At 37.8% G+C, this 24,190-nt stretch overlaps 1 protein-coding gene across 2 annotated transcripts; it reads left to right on the top strand.

Annotated features, from left to right (window-relative positions):
* On the top strand, positions 1 to 13,966 carry spo11 (SPO11 initiator of meiotic double stranded breaks). Of its 2 annotated transcripts, XM_016293483.1 has the most exons (14): positions 1 to 399; positions 475 to 588; positions 1,271 to 1,362; positions 3,825 to 3,891; positions 4,363 to 4,471; positions 4,585 to 4,671; positions 4,947 to 4,983; positions 5,661 to 5,770; positions 5,844 to 5,943; positions 8,643 to 8,680; positions 10,588 to 10,664; positions 12,712 to 12,823; positions 12,959 to 13,125; positions 13,856 to 13,966. In XM_016293483.1, the coding sequence occupies exons 1-13, from the start codon at positions 368 to 370 to the stop codon at positions 13,076 to 13,078; spliced, it is 1,095 nt and encodes a 364-aa protein (XP_016148969.1). In that variant the 5' UTR covers positions 1 to 367; the 3' UTR covers positions 13,079 to 13,125; positions 13,856 to 13,966. The 2 variants fall into 2 exon arrangements, with proteins under 2 accessions (XP_016148969.1, XP_016148968.1); XM_016293482.1 differs by lacking the exon at positions 13,856 to 13,966 and having other exon boundaries at positions 12,959 to 13,351.
* The last annotated feature ends 10,224 nt before the right edge of the window (positions 13,967 to 24,190 follow it).

Below are 24,190 nucleotides of genomic sequence, written 5' to 3'. Positions count from 1 at the left end.
AAATATCAGCGCAGCGCGCGCACAGTCCTTATCTGAGGCGTTCCGCTTTAAGTAGATTATTTTAACTAGATAACGTTACATCCCAACCCCTACTTTAACATAGTCGGTGGTTTCACCTTCGATTATTTTCTCACTTGGCCGATAATGTCCTTAAAGTGTCTCCTATTCCGATGATTAGCTTCATCACTTCTGACGCTAATACGCTAACTTGCAGCAAACCGCTAAACTGTTTTCAGCTTACAAACAAACAAACAACAGCCGCAACCACAGCGAGACATTTCGACTGCGGTTCTAATTCTTCATTTGAACGGCCGAGCAGTCTCTTGAGGTAGATAAGTTACCAGCCGCTCTGCGCGAGAGTCTGGGAATGGATGCCAGCCGGCAGGAGGACATCAGCAGGTGACAGCAGGAGCAGAAACACCAGCTTTGGGCTCGGGTCGGTTTGGGCAGTATAATTGTGTCCCCCATCCACAGACAGGACGTTTTGACGCGCATTGAGAGAGTCATTCAGACGATAGTCATCAGCGTGTCTAAAGGAGAAGCACCTGTGCTGAGATTGATGAATAGATGCAACTGGTCCACTGTCAGGTGTGTGTGTGTGTGTGTGTGTCTCATGTTTATTTATAAAGCCTAATTAAAGCATGCAGTATCTATCTGTTTGTCTATCAGTCTGTCTGCTGTACTTCCTCTGAACTTTTATCCTCTCAATTGAAATAACTTCCTGACTCTAAATGGGTGTTATTTCATGAGAGGTTGACCCCGCCTCCCCCCTCCAGCTCTCTTGGACATAGCCAGACTTTAAATCCTCTGAAGAGGTTTTCACTGTGCACGCTGTGTAATAGCCCTTGTGCAGAACAAAGAAAACTGTCTGGCCAGATCTACATCAACCCTCCCTAAGGCTTAAAGCACGTTTCATCTGGGCCCCTCTGAGGCCAGGGGCCTGACAGCTTGGAGAATGCCTTGGATTTGGCCTTATTGCTGTTATAAAGGTATCCGTTGGGCTAGCAAAATGACGGATAGTTTTAATAGTGGATATGAGAATGAAACACTCATTTAAGTGAGTTACTTCGTAACAAAACAGAAATAAAACCTCACAGTACTTTTTCCCCAGAGCAGCATTAGGTAATGATTTCTTTGATGAGACGTACACCCAAACATGAAGTAACGCCTGAAGTCATCTTCGTTTGTCTTCTTTATTTGTGCACATTTCAGAGCATGTTATGACTTGAGTGAATTAAATGAGCAAAACTGATGTTGCTATTGCTTTCAGATTTCACGAGTCCGTTGGTTTAGTAGTACGGACGGCAGATGTCCCTGTGACGACTCTCCGATGTGACTGCCCTTTATCAGCCGCCAGATTTGGTAAGATCACTCTGGATTACTTGCTTTTACATGTTCATATTTACAGATCGTTTAGTTTCAAGTAATCACATACCACCCAAATCTGCAAGTCTTGTTTTTTATCAGTTGTTACTGTAAAGTAATCTGACGGGTTTTTGCCTGGCGGACAATAAAACAGGCAAAAAATACCATATACTTGCATTTAAACATGGACCAAATCATATATAGAGACCAAAATACACTGTAAGAAATCTGTAGAAAAATGGAAAAAGTACTGGTAATTTTCTGCCAAGACATTATCTGTTAATTTAGCACAAAGCAATCTGCAGGTCTACAGGTAAAGCAACTGTGAAAACTCAATACAAAAATTCCTTCTTGTTAACGCAGTGCATTTGGCCTTGTTTTTATGGACTTGTGTTTCATAGAGGCTCTTTTGATTGGGCCAGTAAGTAACCACTCACAACATCCTAGCAACTACATAGCAACACGCCAAAAACCACTAAGAGCATCTTAAGCCTGATTCGGACGGTAATTGTTTCTCATGTGGACGTCTGTAAAAATAGATTTACATTGCACCTCAGTTATACGGATGGCGATTTATTCACAGTGGAGAAGCAAGTAGTTAGCATCCCACGAACCCATGAACGCGGCTAGTCACATGATTGTCTGCTTTAATTAAAATGAATTCTATTTACCAATTTTCTTATGATTGTGTAAAATGTATTCAAAAATGACTTATTATGATGTTAAAGGTATTCTTATAATTCCAAGCATATTTTAGAATATAATCCTGTTTATTATTTGATTATTTAAATATCATGTTTAAAAATAGGAAAATAGACGCGCTATAGTTGTATATAATTATGCGATATACTTATGTATATAACTGTATATTCAATTCAAGTTTATTTGTACAGCGCTTTTCACGATACAATTCATTGCAAAGCAACTTTACAGCAAATTAAGTTTCTACAATATTTAGTGGTAGCTTATCAGTGGTGACAGTCAGTTAATGTGCATATGGCAGAAATGTACGAAAATATAAATTAAAGACGTAATCAAACAGACGATGAATAATATTAACAGCAATTATTATATGATGCAATCAAACTTATAGCAAAATGTGGTAGTTCTGTATGTTGTTTCAGGGTTGGCATCATCTGAGGTCCTCTGATGGGGTTGCATCATCTCTTCTCAGGTGTTCTGGATCCAGACTGAAGCTTGTGTAAATCCTAGTTACCACGGGATGTCAATCCCGTGGCAAAAAACAGAGAAACAAATACAAACATAGTTAGCGTAGCTGCTGTTCCAACCAAGCAAAATTGATTTGTTTAACCCAAACTAAAAAATAATAATGTGCATTTGATCGGATATAACTGCAGTACAAGATTATGAGATGCATTATTTGAATGCTTGGCCAAAGAGATGTGTCTTTAATCTAGATTTAAACAGAGAGAGTGTGTCTGAACCCCGAACGTTATCAGGAAGGCTATTCCAGAGTTTGGGAGCCAAATGCGAAAAAGCTCTACCTCCTTTAGTGGACTTTGCTATCCTAGGTACTACCAAAAGTCCAGAGTTTTGCGACCTTAGGGAGCGTGATGGATTGTAGCGTGGTAGAAGACTAGTTGGGTACACAGGAGCTAACCCATTAAGGGCCTTATAGGCAAGTAATAATATTTTGTAACTGATACGGAACTTAATAGGTAGCCAGTGCAGAGACTGTAAAATTGAGGTAATATGATCATATTTTCTTGACCTGGTAAGGACTCTAGCCGCTGCATTTTGGACTATCTGTAGCTTGTTTATTGAAGATGCAGGACAACCAGCTAGCAGTGCATTACAATAGTCCAGTCTAGAGGTCATGAATATATAATACACATTTTAAAACTATTGCATAACTGCTTCTGCCATTATAAACACCCATTTCGAATGTTTACGTGCTTTTCTTCTCTTTCTGCTCCCGCTCGCGGTGGTGGAGCAGTTATAAAATATTGTTCTTGTAAATACCTTCCAGAATTTCAGAAATAAATATGCATGCAAATTACAGCGAAGTACAACAGTTACCATACGGTGTTCGGCAGTGGTCAAAAAGGATTTAAACACTGAATTTTGAATTGATTTGTTCTTGTAAAGATGTGGATTCGGACGGCGATTAAATTACAACACGACCCTGGTGTTTGTCAAAAAACAGTAGGTAATTTGGCGGGGGATTTTTACGCATATCGTGAGAGAAAAACACAGACATTCTGGATTCGGGCAGCAATGAAATCACCGACTACCCCCTGTATAAATGGTGAAAACAACCTACATCCCCATGAGAAACAATTAGCGTCCGAATAGGGCTTAAGAAACCATACAGCAGCCCTCTGGCAACCATGCGCACATAGCATTGTGATAGTGAGTTTTGCACAGGCAAAAAATGTAAAATTCTAGTTGAACTAATATTGTCAGCTATGACTATCTGATATGTTTCTGTTTTACAGCCCTGATTTTGAAGCTCTTGTCTGTTATTTACAAACTTGTACAGAGTGACTCCTATGCTACTAAAAGGTAAGTGATATTCGATACAAACTTTGTTAAAATGTGGTCAACGTTTATATTTATTAAGTTTTTATTAACTGTTAACCTTCAATGGTTCAATTTATATGGTTTGTGTTGAGACAAAGTACAAAAAATCCATGTTCCGTATTTTAAAATAGTTTTAGATGGAGTTCAGCTTGTCGTACTGCAGGACTTCTTAGAACTATTTCATGTCAAGTACCCAAGATCTATATTTTGGCAAGTTTTACTCCAGCGCCTTTTAGTTATTGCCTGTTTCGTGTCTAAATATTTAACATTTTTGTCAGCTTTTGCGGACCGTTTCATTGAAACCACCTGTGGATGTAAGTGATGATCTGATTATAAATCAGCAAACGGCATCATAAATCATCTGATATAGGAAGCAGGTGGAACCTTTGATTTTTATGACGTGATTTGTCAAGTGCACCTGTGCACTGAAATGTTTTCTTTTCTCTCCGTCAGGGACATATACTATAATGATCCACAGCTGTTTGGGTCACAGAAGACCTTGGATTCCATCCTGGATGACATTTCATGCATGCTCAAGGTTCCTCGCAGGAGTTTGCATGTGGTACGTGCATGTGTGTGAGATTTGAATTCCTGAGTCTTTTATACACTGCTTTTTTCATAAGCACTAAAGATAATGTGTTCACAGTAAATCATTTCTTTTAATAATCCTCACAGTTTGCAACATCCAAAGGCTTAATCTCAGGTGATCTGTGCTATTTGGAGGAAGATGGCACAAAGGTGAACTGCAGCTCCAGCTCCACTGTGAGTCCAGATCGCCAGCCAACCTTTCTGTAAAACTCGCTTAATGCTCACTGTATGCCATTGCATGATTTATATAATCCCCTTCTGCCCACGAGCATTCATCTATAATTCTACTAGGAGCATTTTTAGACTGTATCTGTTCCGCTTTACCACTGGTCTGACACACCATTCTGAATCTACTCAGTCATTTTATCTCTTTAAAGTTTTTCCATACAAGACTATTTTTGCTGTGAAATATGAAATGTTTTTATAATTCTGTTCTTGTTTCTCCCTAGGCGGTTCCGGTGTCTTCCAATGTTAATGGGATCAGAAGTATCCTTCCTGTTTACTTTAACCATGTCATTAAATGAATGCCACCCTACGCCCTTGTGGTGATCTATCTTTCCGTTTGTCTCTGAATCCCTGTGTGGACTAGTGTTTGGGCCAGTTGTTTTAGGATTAATCTAAATGCTGTTATAGTATTTATTAATATTTTAAATTATATTTTATTTTTTAATTTATTTTTCTTTGTAATTTTAATAACTTTATGTGCTTTTGTCATATAAGTTTAATTTGTACTTTTAAGTTTTCATCTAATATTTTATTTCAGCTTTTTTTCCAATTACAATTTTTTTTTTAACAGTATTAGTTAACAGTAACAACACTGGTTTGGATGGTAATTGTGTTACAGAGGGACCAGCACCCGAGACAGAACTTTGGAAATATTTTCTGACCATTGCCAAGTGCCTTACACTTGTTCTTTGCGTTACAGTGTGGATTTCTGGCACAATGGAGGCTTGTATCACAGAATTTTTGAAATGATTCACATTAAAGTTATGTCACTGCTGCTCAAAATGAATGGGAGCTTTTAAAGGGATAGTTCACTGAAAGATGAAAAGTCATTCACTCACCCTCATGATGTTGCAAACCTGTATTACTTTTTTTTTAAAGACTGTATGATCATTATGCTCTCTGCTGTATTATCCGTTACATTCCTCAGCGATGTGAAGACATTGTATCAGCTGCGAAATTCATTCTGATAGTGGAGAAGGATGCAACTTTCCAGAGACTACTGAGTGATGACTTTTGCACCAGACTTTCTCCCTGCATCATCATAACTGTAAGCGTCTTTGTTAGATCAGTGCTACTGTGTGTTTTCAAGGCCTGAATGTTTGTTCTTGTGTGTCCATAAGGGTAAAGGGGTGCCTGATGTCAACAGCAGACTGATGGTGAGGAAACTGTGGGACACGCTACACGTCCCTGTCTTTGCTCTGGTGGATGCAGATCCTTACGGTACAAACACACGCACCGCGTCTGAGATGATTGTTAAAGGAATAGTTCACCCAAAAATGAAAAATTGCTGAAAATGTACTCCACTTCAGGTCATCCTAGATGTAGATGAGTTTGTTTCTTTATCAGAACAGATTTGGAGAAATGTAGCATTACATCACTTGCTCACCAGTGGATCCTCTGCAGTGAATGGGTGCCGTCAGAATGAGAGACCAAACAGCTGATTAAAACATTACAAGAATACACAAGTAATCCACACCACTCCAGTCCATCAGTTATTGGCCTGTGAAGTGAAAAACTGCATGTTTGTAATAAATCAATTATTATATAAGATGTTTTGGTAACACTTTACTTGAAGGGGTGTGCATAAGACTGACATGACACCTTCATAATCATGACATGACACATGTCATGAATATGAAGGAGGTTTTATGCATGTTTATGACAACTGTCATTAAGTGTCATTCGCTCAGTTATGTCATTTTTAATGCAAATATGACATTATTTGACCTAACCCTACCCCTACCCTTACCCCTAACCATAGCCCATAACAAAGACATCTCAAACAATGTTATATTTGCATTAAAAATTACATAACTGAGCGAATGACACTTAATGACAGTTGTCATAAACATGCATTAAAACCCTTAATATTCATGACATGTGTCATGTCATGATTATGTAGGTGTCATGTCATGATTATGAAGGTGTCATGTCAGTCTTATGCACACCCCTTCAAGTAAAGTGTAACCGATGTTTTTAACTTCAAACCATTGATTCACGCAAAAATACGAGTCGTCTATTCATAATATTGCTTTCTCCAGTGAAAAAGTTGTCTGAATCAGTAGAAAAAATATGCACAGGTCAAGCACTGTTCCAACCGTTCTAATCAAATGTGTCAGATTTGGATATTGGAGGACAACTAGGGTTGGGTACCGAAACCCGGTACCAATATGGCACCAGTACCTATGTAACCGGTATGTACTAGAACTGAATCAGAACGCAGATTTCGGTGCCATGCCTGAGCGATCGATTGAAATATTTGTCCTCTGGTTCTCCGAAATGGACGTAAGAAGCATCATCACCGGCACCGCACGTGAAAAATAATTTCCCGACTGAGAAAATGCACGTCAACTCAAGTCTGAATACTCTAATAATACAAATCCAACAAATCTTGTGATGAGGATTGAGAAATGAGGATTGAGGAAATGAGTGCATCCAAGGAGCGCGTGAATGCAGTAATTACACTTGCTCTGATGGCAGCAGGTAGCCTTCCGTTAACTAAGCTTAACATGCTTAAATACTTTACACTTTAAAAATACATCGATTAGCAATGGATTATAAATATACTTAATTATTATGAAAATACCAGAGATGGCTTGAATAACACAGATAAACTATATTGTCGCACTCGAGTGTTTATTGTCTTTGTTTTATCATTCAAAACATATATGTTCATGTCAAAACATATGTTATATGTTTATATGTTCTGTTTACTCAGTTACAGCTATAATAGCGATGGCCCTGTCCCAAATGGCACCCTAAACCCTCACGGTCTTCCTCTTGAGTCCGCGATTTCGTGACGTAATGCCACTTTGACTGTCGGGTAGAAGTCTGCTGCGGAGCTCGCCCCAGTGCGGGCTCGGCAGAAGTGCGCATAGCAAATGGTCTCGTGGACTTAACGGACACGCGCACGTGACGGCCGTTGTAAGTCCACAAGTCCGAAAGTGCACATGAAGTGTTCCATTTGGGACAGGGCCGATGTCTTTGTCCATATAAGGGATTTCCTGGAGGGTCATGAGTTCAACTACATCTGTGACTGGATATGTGGATTTTCGGTACGAGGGCGCCCTTTGGCGTCCAGTATGAATGAAACGACATCATGTGTTTATAATGCTAATGGCCAATCCATAATTTTTTGGGGAATTTAAATTATTTATTTTTTTTAAATAAGTATCAGTTCAGGCATCGGAACCATTTTAAAAGTATTGATTTGGCACCAGTATCGAAGAAGAAGGGGAAAAAACTGATGGACTGGAGTGGTGTGGATTACTTGTGGATTATTGGGATGTTTTTATCAGCTGTTTGGACTCTCATTCTGACGGCACCCATTCACTGCAGAGGATCCATTGGTGAGCAAGTGATTTAATACTGCATTTCTCCAAATCTGTTCTGATGAAGAAACAAACTCATGTACGGCTGGTATGGCCTGAGGGTGAGCACATTTTGAGCAAATTTTCATTTTTGAGTGAACTATTCCTTTAATCGTGCTTACTAGGTCACGCAAACTACCTCTCAAGGTCTTAATGAAAAGTCTTGAATTATTCAGTGTTAAGGTCACTTCACAAACATCATGTTCCCTGCAAAATGTCATTTATACTTTGTAAAGTCAATGAACTATGAACACACACATGCACTTAATGCAAAGACAACAAACACAGGCGCACTCAGCACTGATGGGTTCTTTGAGAACAACCAGCCCTGCAGTGATTTTCATTTGTGGCAGGTCCAGTGCAGTTTAGCATGAGGAGCGTTGAGGCCCCTGCTATTTCTGACACTGTCATTATCAATGACTCCAGCGCTCTCTGTGCATGTGTAATGCTTTACTTTGTTCTAGGGTGAATTAAGCTGTCCCAAAGGATAATTGCAAGGGTATGGTGGTGATTGCAGAATCAGTCTCTCTCTCTTTTTTTTTTCCCCAGGCATCGAGATCATGTGCATCTACAAATACGGCTCACGGGTAAGTCCTGTTTCCTGCTATTTCTGTGCAATTTCCAGTGAGGCTTTTGCATTGCGGCGACGTGTAATTATTCTTCACTCTTTGTGGCAAGACAAAAAAGAGGAAGCACTCATTCATGAACTTAAAATTTACCCTGTGGAAAAAGTAAAGCGTTTCTACATGTGTGTGACACATCTGCAGAGTATGTGGCAACAGTTTGGCTGTTTAACTCGCTTTCACGTACAGAATCCTGCACTGTAAAAATAATTTGCTTAATGAATATTTTTGTCATTTTCCTATAAAATTATCAAGCACCCTAAAACATATTAAAAATACATATATTTTTAATTGTATACTTTTTATATTAAATATAACAATATTAGGTATTATGTAAGATAAATTTTCAAACAATATATCTACAATTCAAATGTTTGAGGTCAGTAAGATTATTTCATGTTTTTGGAAAAAGTATCTTATGTTCACAAAGACTGCATTTTATTTTATCATGAATACAGTAAAAAAAATTTATTATTGTAAAATATGAATATGTAAAAGACGTCTTTTCTATGTTAGTATCACGTGATCCTTCAAAAATCTTTCTAATATGCTGATTTGCTCAAGAAACATGTCTGATTATTATCAATGATGAAAAAGGTGTGTTTTTGTGAAACCATTTGACTTTTCAGAATTTTTTTTATGAATAGAAAATGTAAAAGATTAAATTAATTTAATCTTGACCGAATAAATGTATTAATTAAAAATCCTACTGACTTCACTACGATTTTAAAACAGTTTTAGTTTATTTTTTTTACAGAATTTAGAGAGAGATTTATATTCAAAACAAGAAAGAACTAAACAACTAAAACTTAATAATTTTGTATCTCAATTAAATATATCCTGGTTTAAGGATGTTTAGATATTTTGGTCACACTATATTTTAATGTCAATTCTCGCTATTAACAAACCATTAACTACGACCTCAATAAACTCCTAATTTGCTGCTTATTAATAGTTAGTTAAGTTGTTAAGTTTAGCTATTAGGTAGGGTTCGGGATGTAGAATATGATCATGCAGAATATGTGCTTTATAAGTACTAATAAACAGCCAATATGTTATTAATAAGCATGCTAATAAGCAACTAGTTAATAATGAGAATTGGTCACTATACTAAAGTGTTACCAATATTTTTAATGAAAACGATTTTGTGTTCATGATGATGTGTTCACATAAATGTGGTGAGTAACATTTCATATGTTCTGTCACACATCATATACAGTCAAACCAAACATTATTCAGAGACCAGATATAATTTTTGATATTTTTTTACTAGTGGGTGCAGGACACTATAGTTCATTTATGTAAGTGAGGATAGCAAAATAAAGTGAACTGTGACTAATTATACCCCAAAATTCTTCATACAGTGGACTACCAGTAAAATTTGGGATCAAAAAATATTCAGACCCTTTGACCTGACCAAGTGTTTTTTTCTTTAATTGCTAATGCGACCTTTTTACACCACAGACTGAACAAAATGAAGCATTACTTGGTAATTAGTTGACTTAAATTGGTATTATCTAATTGTGTACTTAAATTTAACAGCTGGATAATTGTTGGTTGATTGTAATCCATTACATACTGTACCTTTCTATCAAAGTTATCTGACATTATCAAGATGAATTCGTTCTGACAGTTTAACTCTTTAGTTCATGTCATATTGTATTACCATTTTCTACACTATAGCAAATAAACTGTGATATAATGTGAGAAATTTTGCAGGTGTCTAAATACATTTTGGTTTGACTGTAATTTGCTTTACTTAGTTTTGAATTTTTCAATACTCAACTGCTTTAGTAAATCATGTAAGCTCATTTAATGTCCGAAATGAAGTCTGTCCAGCTTTACGAGCTCTAACTGTCACTTGTCCTCAGGCAATGGCCTTCGAGGCCCACAGTCTGACTGTCCCCAGTGTGCTGTGGTTGGGCCTCCTGCCTTCAGACATCCAGAGGTTTGGGAAAGTCAACTCATTACTCTGCTCTGTGGTTCGTGATTGAGGCTGGGCTTGCTCTGGTTTCCGTTTTCTGGGTTTTTTTGTTTTGGTTTTTGTTGCTGTTGCTGTTTGTTATTTCCTTCCTCTTGAAGGCTATTTTTAAGTGGATGTGTCAACTGTCATGGACCTCAGAAATCAGAAGCTCTTTTAAGAAATACACAGTAGAATGAAGTCTTAGTTACGGTTGTTGGCACCCATGTACATAAGTTCAACACTGGCCACTTTACATGGTACACTCCCTAGTTTCACTTTCATCACTTTTGTGCTTTTAAAAGAACAGGCGTGAGTAATTAATGCCACACTACCAAAAAATAATGCAATTTTCCATCTGCCAGTCCGGATTCAGCGGACTACCTCAATCTGGCGTGGTTTACTGGGTCTGTACAACATCTATCTGTACTTAAGTCAACTCTTTCAAATTCTGTCCACTTAATTTGATGATTTTTTAAAATTGGATTAAGGTCATCATTTGATGAAGAACTGTTTCCGTGATCCATAGAAAATACACATTTACAGGTAAAATTCTGTTTTCCGCTAGCACAACATTAATTTTGGCAAACGGTACTTGATGAATCTATATGATAAACCTCGTTTTCATTGGAAAGTGCAGTAAAAAGAATGCCTTAGAGTCTGGATTGTGATCGGATTGCAGTTTTTGTACTGAAATGCACAAACTGCATGTACAAATGGCCAGCTGTTTAGTGAATTCAGCATGCATTCAAAAAAGCACTGGAAACATCCTCAGGTATTTTAGTTCTGATTCCGACAGCATCAGCACATTCATGCTGCCAGCTTCCTGCTCCACCTCATCCCAGAGACACAGCTGGACTGAGATCCTGCACGTGTGCATGCGAAAATGCATCATTTGTAGAACAAATCTACATGAAATTAAAAACAGTTGTTTTGGCCAAATACTGATGCACAAATGTATTGGATTTAATGGACTACACAGTAGTTTTAATCTACAGCACAGTATGATAAATGAACAGAACTGACTCTGGCCTGGTCTTAGCACAATGTTATTGTAAAACGAGCACATTTTAATATTTGTGCCTTCTAAAATGAGAAAATGTCAGCACATCAGTTCAGTTCAGTTCACACGCCTTCCCAATTTTGATGTTTTGTTCAACATCTGCGACACTTTAGGATCATGTCTGAATGCCTAAAGGAATGATGACCACAAAAACTAATTTTGATTTGTCCCTTTCTTTATAAGAAGAATAGTGAAGCGTATCATTTTATAAAAACAGGCATTATACAATTAAAACGTGCTTTTTTTGAGGTGTTAAGTTGTTAATAATGTGTAATGATGTCAAGACTTCAAAGTACATTTTAAATAATTATGTTTTAATAATATTTGGTTGTGCTTTAAAGAAGTGCACTTGTTTTGATGTGTTACTAAATCACATGTGAAGTACTTGATTATAGTTTCAACTGTAGTGTCATTAAATATTACATTTAAAGTTAATATATTCTAAATTGCACCGTCATCATTTCAAATGTACAGTGTAATTATATCTAAATGCATACAAGTAAGTTTCAACAGAAGTGACATTAATGATGCGACTTGAATTATGAGAGTCCTACATGGGGCAAAAGCATTCTAAAGTTCAACTAACTGCATTTAATTGAAATTTAAACTATTATACATTTTCATTTAATTGCAGTACATTCAGTTCTGACATAAAGGGAGCGTTAATCCAAAAATGAAAATTCTGTCATAATTTACCCTCAAGTTGTTCGAAACCGTTGTCTGGTGCAAGGGAAGACCAAAGTATTGTATAGTATCAACTTACTTAACACTTACCTTGTATTAAACCTATAAAGCATTAGTTCCAGTCACATGCTTTTCTATTTGGCTCTGTCTGCCTTTATTAACTCTGGTACTATGTACAGTGGGCAGTGAGTATATGTAGTCTAAGTGTAAATTGCTTAGATTGTGTATAATAGATTATTATGAATGCATAATTTTCATGGTGTCTGGTTATGTATATGGCTGTCACAGGTACAGAGTCCCAGAGGAAACGCTTATTCCATTTTCTCAAGCAGATGAGAGCAAACTCAACAGCTTGAAGAGCAGGGACTACATCAGCTGCCAGCCTGCCTGGGAGAGAGAGGTGCCTCGTGCCATACTTGTCATTTTAACAGAAGATAAGGCCAAAGATGTTTTTTCTCTGAGAATGTGACCGTAGTGTGTTGGCAGGTCCCAATAATGTGTGTGTTGTAATCTGTGTGTCTGTGTGACTTCTCAGATAGAAACAATGCAGAGACTGAAGCAGAAAGCTGAGATACAGTCCCTGGCATCCATCGCCCCACATTTCCTCACTCGAGTCTACCTGCCAAATAAACTGCGCTATGGAGGCTGGATCTGAGCATCTGCTGCTCTCTGCTGGATTATATAGATGCGTGTTCTGCATGAGTAAATATTCCAGTGTGTTCTTACTGAATGTTAGATGAGCTGTTATGTTAGAGTTATGAGCTCAAATATGCCATAAATCGTTTGCGCCGTTATGTTGAAACTGCTCTGAAATGTCACACATTTGCTTTGGCTGTGAATATAATGCAATGGAATAACCTAAATAAATGAACTCTTCCCTTTTTTTGCTAACTTCCTCATGAAACGGACTAATTAATTTAAGTATTAAAGTATTAAACTATGCAATGGCTGGTGTATGACATTTGTGCAAAACGGTATTTACTGGAGGCATTGTCTTCACACTTTTTTAGTGGTTTATTCATTTTTATTGATATTTATTTTCATATGATTTGTTTTGCAGGTAAATAAATGAGTATGGTGCTTCAGGTGTTTAACAGTCCTGTGGATCCTAATCTTGCCTAATGACTCTTGTTTAGGGCCAGGGGGCGGTGTTTACTCAGTTTTGTTCAATTCAGAAAACATTTAGGACACCTTTGACCCTTCTTAGGTTTTGAGGTTTAAGCAAATACCAATGACAGTCCTCAAGATATCATAGTCATATTTTTCGATATAAAGCTTCCGCGTTCAGGAAAAAGGTGGATTGCAAAACTTTTTTCAAAAACTTTGAAAGACTTTTTTACCAGCTATTTACTAATTACAGAATTTTTTCATGAATGCTTAATACTCTTTCGTCCTTTTTTATTATTGATGCATGTTATTTGATTAATTTTAGGACGTTGAGGTCATTATCTGTCTGGCCTCAGTCCGGCTGCAGCGCCTGGGAGCTTCCTCATCGTGGTGCTGAGCCAATGATCTGATGAATAAAGAAACTGACACTGACACAAACAAGCTACAAAAGCAAGCCACTTAAAGGAAGTCTTCAAAAGTTTTTTTTTTTTTTCAGCAAGGTGCCTAACCTTCCGAAAACCATTTGTCCACCAAAACAATTCAAGCTATTATATAAACGACGACTGATTTAAGTGGGGGGTTTTTTTCTTTCTTGCATTAATATGAGAGCAGTGTTGGGTTACTCTAAAAAAAAAGTAATGAATCACAGTTACTAATTACATCTTCAACAGTGTAAGTGGATTACTGTACAAATTACTCTCCAAAACATATTTAAAGGGGTCATATGATGCGATTTCAAGTTTTTCTTTCTCTTTGGAGTGTTACAAGCTGATTGTGCATAGATAAGATCCCTGAATTTGCAAAGACTAAAGTCTCAAAACCAAAGAGATATTCTTTATCAAACTCTGCCACGCCCCCCTAAAACGGCTCGTTCTAACACGCCCCCACATATCTACCTCACTATGTGGAAATATTAGCATAATGCGCCCAAATGTCAAGTCAAGTCACCTTTATTTATATAGCGATTTTAACAATACAGATTGTGTCAAAGCAACTGAACAGCATTAATTAGGAAAATAGTGTCAATAATGCAAAATGACAATAGTAAACACTCATTTTTCAGTTAAAAACATAATTGAATTCAGTGATGTAATCATCCAGCTCAGGTCAGTTTAAATAGTATCTGTGCAATAATTTGCAATCAAGTCAACGATAACGCTGGAAATGAAGTGTCCCCAACTAAGCAAGCCAGAGGCGACAGCGGCAAGGAACCAAAACTCCCATCAGTGACAGAATGGAGAAAAAACCTTGGGAGAAACCAGGCTCAGTCGGGGGGCCAGTTCTCCTCTGACCAGACAAAACCAGCAGTTAAATTCCAGGCTGCAGCAGAGTCACATTGTGCAGAGGACTCATCTGGTTCCTGTGGTCTTGTCCCGGTGGCCGTCTGAGACAAGGTCTTTACAGGGGATCTGTATCTGGGGCTCATATCCTGGTCTGACAACTAGTCAATGTGCACGCAAAGAAAGAAGGCGTGGTTTCAGTAACCGCAGTTAGTGTTGAAGCAGCATGTCAGGGAGACGCTGTGTGTTTCTAGGTGAAAGCAAAAGCACTTTATTTGGCCTTCCAGAAGTAGATGCATTTAGGAATAGATGCAATATTTGTCAAATACACAGACGTTTCAGAACCGTTTTCATGAGCAAAAGAAACACTTTTTATATACTGCTTAATACAGCGCCATCTGTTCCAGAATAAAGTTCAACGTAAATATATACTATTTAAATACTAATAAAGTGGGGGTATATATGCTTTCATGATAAACGTGACTCAATTGCGACTACAGTAAAAAAGTTTTTACTGTTCTAAAAGCACAGATTTATGAGCAGTATTGGATTTGAAGATGTTAGAAACACACGCCATTGTTGCCATGTGGTGAATTTGGCCAATCGAGAAACAGCTGTGTCGTCATCAGTGCTCCTGCAGTCGCTCTGAAAAAGCTGCGCCAGCGGAGTCAGCCGGCTGCTCTCCAAACGATATCGCGGTACTTTGATGCCACACGTGACAGTGACGTAGCGTCGGCGCCCGTTCAAGTCGGACAAAATTTGTAACCGGCATGCACTGCTTCAAGTCAGCCGCCGATCGGTTTGCGCCATGAAGTCGAACGTACCTAGAGTCGTCTGCTCTCCAATCACTCTCCAATCACTCTCACGATACTTTGATGTCATACGCTGATCTGTCTGTGCAGCGCCGATGCATCTCGAACGAGCCTACATCCTCGCTCCCTTTAGCATCACTTCAAAGCGTCATCGGCTGCTTCTAAAGGGATCTTCCCTTATGTTGTTAAAGTTTGTTATTTAAGACATTCATAATACATATTAATAAAGCAAGATGCCCATATATGACATATATGGTTTATTTAAATTGCAAAGGTAAAATATAAATTAAAATGATTACAACAGATGTGAAGGGGGAGGAGAATTTATACTGCATCAGGTTTTTCGATAAAAACAAATTCCGCAAAGGACACAACTGTGTATCCTCGCTCATAGCTCCTCTGGAAGATTCCTCACTCCTCAATCCTCACCTCCTGGCAGTGCAATTAGAGGGTGCTTCTCAAACGGAAGACTCAGTCCTTCAGAGGCTTGTAGGCTAGAGTCCTCCTCGGCATTAAGCGCTAGAATGAGACAGACTAGTGCGCGTGGCTACAAATCATTATATTATCTGGCTTTCTATTAATGCAATACAATAAGTCAAAGCCATCTAGTCTCCCAGTGGCTTACATTATTGGCAGTTTAGTGTTTAGTGAGTAATTTACACCAAAACGAAAAATATATCTATGCTTTCATGTCCGAAAACATTATTTTTGTCTTGCATTTCATAATAAATTCAGACAAGCTCAGTACTGAATCGTTTTTCGTCAGTTTATTTTCATGAAATGGAATGGGTACAAAGGATTGTGGGTGATTGAATGGATTATATAGATGCGTGTTCTGCATGAGTAAATATTCCAGTGTGTTCTTACTGAATGTTAGATGAGCTGTTATGTTAGAGTTATGAGCTCAAATATGCCATAAATCGTTTGCGCCGTTATGTTGAAACTGCTCTGAAATGTCACACATTTGCTTTGGCTGTGAATATAATGCAATGGAATAACCTAAATAAATGAACTCTTCCCTTTTTTTGCTAACTTCCTCATGAAACGGACTAATTAATTTAAGTATTAAAGTATTAAACTATGCAATGGCTGGTGTATGACATTTGTGCAAAACGGTATTTACTGGAGGCATTGTCTTCACACTTTTTTAGTGGTTTATTCATTTTTATTGATATTTATTTTCATATGATTTGTTTTGCAGGTAAATAAATGAGTATGGTGCTTCAGGTGTTTAACAGTCCTGTGGATCCTAATCTTGCCTAATGACTCTTGTTTAGGGCCAGGGGGCGGTGTTTACTCAGTTTTGTTCAATTCAGAAAACATTTAGGACACCTTTGACCCTTCTTAGGTTTTGAGGTTTAAGCAAATACCAATGACAGTCCTCAAGATATCATAGTCATATTTTTCGATATAAAGCTTCCGCGTTCAGGAAAAAGGTGGATTGCAAAACTTTTTTCAAAAACTTTGAAAGACTTTTTTACCAGCTATTTACTAATTACAGAATTTTTTCATGAATGCTTAATACTCTTTCGTCCTTTTTTATTATTGATGCATGTTATTTGATTAATTTTAGGACGTTGAGGTCATTATCTGTCTGGCCTCAGTCCGGCTGCAGCGCCTGGGAGCTTCCTCATCGTGGTGCTGAGCCAATGATCTGATGAATAAAGAAACTGACACTGACACAAACAAGCTACAAAAGCAAGCCACTTAAAGGAAGTCTTCAAAAGTTTTTTTTTTTTTTCAGCAAGGTGCCTAACCTTCCGAAAACCATTTGTCCACCAAAACAATTCAAGCTATTATATAAACGACGACTGATTTAAGTGGGGGGTTTTTTTCTTTCTTGCATTAATATGAGAGCAGTGTTGGGTTACTCTAAAAAAAAAGTAATGAATCACAGTTACTAATTACATCTTCAACAGTGTAAGTGGATTACTGTACAAATTACTCTCCAAAACATATTTAAAGGGGTCATATGATGCGATTTCAAGTTTTTCTTTCTCTTTGGAGTGTTACAAGCTGATTGTGCATAGATAAGATCCCTGAATTTGCAAAGACTAAAGTCTCAAAACCAAAGAGATATTCTTTATCAAACTCTGCCACGCCCCCCTAAAACGGCTCGTTCTAACACGCCCCCACATATCTACCTCACTATGTGGAAATATTAGCATAATGCGCCCAAATGTCAAGTCAAGTCACCTTTATTTATATAGCGATTTTAACAATACAGATTGTGTCAAAGCAACTGAACAGCATTAATTAGGAAAATAGTGTCAATAATGCAAAATGACAATAGTAAACACTCATTTTTCAGTTAAAAACATAATTGAATTCAGTGATGTAATCATCCAGCTCAGGTCAGTTTAAATAGTATCTGTGCAATAATTTGCAATCAAGTCAACGATAACGCTGGAAATGAAGTGTCCCCAACTAAGCAAGCCAGAGGCGACAGCGGCAAGGAACCAAAACTCCCATCAGTGACAGAATGGAGAAAAAACCTTGGGAGAAACCAGGCTCAGTCGGGGGGCCAGTTCTCCTCTGACCAGACAAAACCAGCAGTTAAATTCCAGGCTGCAGCAGAGTCACATTGTGCAGAGGACTCATCTGGTTCCTGTGGTCTTGTCCCGGTGGCCGTCTGAGACAAGGTCTTTACAGGGGATCTGTATCTGGGGCTCATATCCTGGTCTGACAACTAGTCAATGTGCACGCAAAGAAAGAAGGCGTGGTTTCAGTAACCGCAGTTAGTGTTGAAGCAGCATGTCAGGGAGACGCTGTGTGTTTCTAGGTGAAAGCAAAAGCACTTTATTTGGCCTTCCAGAAGTAGATGCATTTAGGAATCTTTAAGATTACTTACAACAGAACAGCAATGCATTTTATGGACGACCGTTTCGTGAACCTAGGAGAGGAGGTCATTCTGACTTTGCTATGACAGTGGCACTTCTGAATCAGCTACTGTAAGTATGTTTTGTTATTAGTTTAAGTATTTGCTATTAGGTGCATTCGACTTGAAGCACGGCTACAGACGGCAGTCAACGAGAGTAGCCGCTTGCAGTCGGGGGCGGAGGTGAAAACGGAGCCGTCAAGCCGAACATTTCTGCTCCCGTTAGTGACGCTCGCGCGGTGTTTGCATACTCTATCACAGATGAAGTGAATTAGATGCAATATTTGTCAAATACACAGACGTTTCAGAACCGTTTTCATGAGCAAAAGAAACACTTTTTATATACTGCTTAATACAGCGCCATCTGTTCCAGAATAAAGTTCAACGTAAATATATACTATTTAAATACTAATAAAGTGGGGGTATATATGCTTTCATGATAAACGTGACTCAATTGCGACTACAGTAAAAAAGTTTTTACTGTTCTAAAAGCACAGATTTATGAGCAGTATTGGATTTGAAGATGTTAGAAACACACGCCATTGTTGCCATGTGGTGAATTTGGCCAATCGAGAAACAGCTGTGTCGTCATCAGTGCTCCTGCAGTCGCTCTGAAAAAGCTGCGCCAGCGGAGTCAGCCGGCTGCTCTCCAAACGATATCGCGGTACTTTGATGCCACACGTGACAGTGACGTAGCGTCGGCGCCGGTTCAAGTCGGACAAAATTTCTGACCGCCATGCACTGCTTCAAGTCCGCCGATCGGTTTGCGCGGCGCCGCATGAAGTCGAACGCACCTATTTTGCTTGCATGATTGAGAAACACCCTGCAGTTTGAAAACACCCACAAATTCAGAAACGCCCACTTTTGCTCTGGAGAGACCTCAGTCTCCCGGCACACGTTGTAGCCTGTATCCTTTCATATAAAAGCGCGAAACAAACTATGTGCATGCAATGTCGTGGTCAGTTAAGTAATGAAGTTACCAAAAAGGCGATTAAAGCTGCCTTAAAACTGTGCATGCAAGTAATTGATATCGGTTTGCGCAGCGCCGCATGAAGTTGAACGCACCTATTGACTGTTCAAATGCAGAGTTTTGCGCATCATGTGTGTGTGTGTGTGTGTGTGCGCATGTGAGAGAGAGAGAGGGGAGGGGGTCACATCAAAGTGGAGTCAGCTGTCTTAAATGTGGCTTGTGTACTGCACACATACCAGCTTCATCACTGTGTCTGTCACGCGACTCTGTTCCCCTTTCGGGCTCTTTCTTCACATTTATTTTGAAAGATGAAGCTGTGATTATGGTAAGGGGCGTTACATTTCCGACGAGTGCTTGCGGTGTTCGGCCAATCACAATGCACTGGGTCAGCTGGCCAATCAGAGCAGACTGCGCTTGTCGGAAGGAGGGACTTTGTAGAAAACTAAGCGTTTGAGAGAGACGGGGCATAGAGGACCTACAATAATGTACAGTATTTGAAAAATAATGTGTTTTTTGAACATTAAAGCATGTCAACATATTCTGTTACACCAAATACACAAAATAATGATCTTTAAAAAAATCATCATATGACCCCTTTAATTACTAATTACTTTCTAAATCCTATATAAACCTCGACAAGTTAATGACACAAGGATAGACATGAAATGGTTCTTTTAATTCTTTCAAGTAGCTACATAAATTATTCAGGTCACACTTTAGATTAGGGTCCAATTGTCACTATAAACTAACTATTAACTATGACTTTTGCCTCAAAATACTACTGCTTATTAATACTTAGTTAAGTTTAAGAATTGGGTAGGATTAAGAATAAGGTCTTGCAGAATAAGACATCAATATGTGTTTTGTAAGTAATAATAAACAGCCAATATCCCAGTAATATTCATGCTAATAACCAGTGTGAAGGGTACATAAAAAGCATGCATTTTAAGGTTAGACTTAAAATTTTGATGTTAAATCCGCTATTGTATTGTGTATAAATGCTCTACTGTCTATACACAGTATTAAGTTCAATTACATAAGACGTAACTGTAATTAAATTACAGGAAAAAAATAAAAGTAATCCCTTTACTTTTTCAAGGGAAAAGTAATTAAATTATAGTAACTAATTACTTAGTAATTAGTTACACCAACACTGTATGTGAGTCCATATAATAACGCCTAATTTCCAGGGGAAACCCCGTCGTCCTCCTCGCATCAAAATTATTCGTGTTTTAGCTGAAAGCAACATTTTGCAGGTAAAAAATGTCTTTTAAAAAACACAGCTTTTCACTTCACAAGATGTTAATTGCTGGACTGGAATGGTGTGGATTACTGTGATGTTTTTATCAGCTGTTTGGACTCTCATTCTGACGGCACCCATTCACTGCAGAAGATCCACTGGTGAGCAAGTGATGCAATGCTACATTTCTCCAAATCTGATGAAGAAACAAACTCATCTCTTGGACGGCCTGAGGGTGAGTAAATGTTCAGCAAATTTTCATTTTCAAAAAATGGGTGACGGGGTTGCAAATTTGACCTAAATTAAGATGATTAATGTACAAAAAAAAGGATCAATTCAGCTATAAAAACAATAATTTTGATAACATGGTGGAATGACTGAGTTTGACGAATGCTGTACATTTTATCAGGGTTGAAGCAAAATCTCCTGTGATAAAACAGCCAAGGTGTTGGACCTAAACAGTACAGGTTTCACAGGTAATGAATGATATCTATCTAAAATCTTATGTAAATCTAATTACAAATTCTAATTCTACATGCCAGAAGACTAGTAACAGTTCAGCCAGGCCTCACATGATCATTGTCCAGTACTAAACAAGTCAACCAGTGGAAAAATAAAATAAGAAGATCTTTTGAGATGGGGGTTAAAGTCATTGGATAGAGACATTTGTCTGCAGACAAAGGGTCTTTCAGTCCCTTTCAGGTTTGAGAGGTGTGAACAGCTGCAGGTTGCCGCAGTCTTTGAGGCTGGAGAGGGTGTGAGGTCTCCATCAGTGCTCAACACCAAAGCCTTAATACTTAGCAAAGACGCGCCAATAAAGTCACTCCTACTTCTCGCTCTTCTCATGTTCTCAACCAAGTTGCCAGCAGTCTTACTGTGTACTGGACGTACAACAACTTCATTTGTTGTGCTGTCCGTCTTCAAGAGCACTGAGGTCAAACTCGACTGTAAGACACTTGCTGAGGCAGAAGCGAGGAGCTGAATGCAGCACAATGCTGTGGAGCCTGTCTGCGCCTCGCTCTGACTTGCACCATTGTTGCTGTGGCGTATTAGACTGATAGATGTGTTGGACACTGGCATTTGCCATTGTGGGTGAAGTTTATTCTGATGTATAGAGGGGAAGAGATGTAAACACACAGCAAAAGCTATGTTAAAGAGATAGTTCACCCAAAAATGAAAATTCTGTCATCATTTTACTCACATTCTCTACAAACCAGCAGGATTTTTTTCTCTCCCTTTTTTTCTTTCTTTCATTTAGAGGGTCTTTTGACTGTTTTTAGTCCTCAAAATGGGGTCTGAAAGAACATTTCTCACAAGACTTTTTTTAAATATCATCTTTTGTGCTTCACAGTAAGGTGGAGCACAAGCATACAGGTTTGGAATGACATGGAGGTGAACAAATTATGACAAATATTTTTATTTTTGAGTGAATTATCCCTTTAAGATTTAAAAGTAAAATGTGTTTATATTAAATCAGTGAATTTCAGCTGGTTTTAATCCAAGACCCAGATGCTACATGCTAAATAAATTTATGGAAATATATATATATTTTGCAGTGATGTTGTTGTTAAATGTCATAATTCCAATAATTGAATGTGCTTCATAGTTTTCTTTTTTTTTATAACCAATGAATGTACATGACATTTTTTAGTTTGTGATTACATTTTTTACTTACACATACACATTTTTTTATACTTACAAATAGAAAAAATGACATGTTTATACATGTTTAATTTCATTTAATTTAATAATTTCATGTTCATTGCAATATTAACATGAAATTAAATAAAGGCATGAAAAAAAATGTTTATACATTTTTCATGACTTTTCCAGGTTTATAAAAACATCACTTTTAGGTTTTTAAAATGGCAATGAACTCAAATTAAAACACTTACAAATATTTTTGTTAAATGAAATCAAGCTGAAATACAATAAAAATATAAATATTAGATTAAAAAAGAACTTACAAAATTAGAAATGTGGCCAACTAACTGAAATAAAATACGCTTAAGTACTTAAATTATTAAACTGAAATAAAAAGAAATATTTAAAAATGTCAGAAGCACATAACAAAATTGCTAAAACTGAAACTTTAAATATAAACATAAAATATAATTCAATATATTAATAAGTACCATAATAGTGCATAAATAATACAAAAAAATAACACTGTTGTTTTGCCAAAAAGCAACTGCACATATAATCCCAACAAGATTATGTCATTATATGTATTTAGCATTGCATTTTCTCTCTGTCAGAACAGACATGAAACCAGCTCACAACCCAGCAGCTGAGAAAACAGATCTTCCTGATATCTCAAGAGTGTTTGCATACAGTTACTGAATGCAACAATGTGACTGGTTAAAACGATCAACTGAAAAATGATGCTTCTGGTCTCTCATTTCTTTCCTTTCCGCAACTATCTTTAAACTTTTGTTCCTTTTTCTTTGATCGCCCTCCCCTTCAGACGTGCAGGCTGCAGGCGTGAGGAACGTTTCCCTCACTAGCCTTCAGGCCAGAGCTGTAGTTCCCGTGGTTCCTGTGAGCAGAGCGTCGAGGGTGTTATGTTCCCACATAAGGCTGCTCTGTAGATTTAAATGACAGTATGTGAGTGACTGACAGACTGGTGTTGAGTTCTTTGATGCTGAACCCTTGATCAAGCATATGAAACTGTCATCTAGCAGATGAAGAAACCATGCAAATGTCCCTGGCACAATCTGGATCTATATATATACATTTAAGTACCTTCCAAAATCTACATTCATAAATCAACTGTAATAATTGTGTGTTGTTTTCTCTGAGGCTGTGGCAGGTTTTCATCTCCTGCTCCTCCTGCGTTCACTTGCCGCTGGCAGGTCACCTGCTGGCACAGACGGATCCCGCGTGACCGCTGGCAAATCCCCTCCTGAGCCGAGCCCCGCTGCTGCCACCAGCCAGGCTAAGACTGTGAGTCAAATCTGCTCCAGTACTGAGATTAGTGACACACCTATCATAGCCTGATTAACAGGCCAGCCGTTGGCCATTTTCAGATTATCTGCATCGACCGATAACTGTGCCCAAATACCTGGCATCCTGGGCAGTAGTTCCCCCTTGTGACAGTTTTAAAACATACACACTCGAAAAAAATATTTAGGCCTAAAAAATTTCCATCCATTTGCATTACACAGTTTTAGCATGAACTGATTAACTTTATGTGATGTATATTTGTCAGTCATACATAAATGTAATATTTCTGTAATATTACTAAAAAACAAAATGTGTTTTAGATACACATGTGCAATTTATATTAATATATGTGCAATATAATATATATAATGTAATAAATGAATACATATGTCCTTATTTGTAAGTCGCCTTGGATAAAAGTGTCTGTTAAATGACGAAATGTAAATGCAATGTAATATATATATATATATATATATATATATATATATATATATATATATATATATATATATATATATATATATAATATATAAA

This window comes from Sinocyclocheilus grahami, unplaced genomic scaffold (assembly GCF_001515645.1).
Source record: "Sinocyclocheilus grahami isolate Dianchi unplaced genomic scaffold, SAMN03320097.WGS_v1.1 scaffold303.1, whole genome shotgun sequence".
NCBI lineage: Eukaryota > Metazoa > Chordata > Actinopteri > Cypriniformes > Cyprinidae > Sinocyclocheilus > Sinocyclocheilus grahami.
Note: the sequence above shows the minus strand (reverse complement) of the source record. Positions and strands in the feature narration are given on the sequence as shown.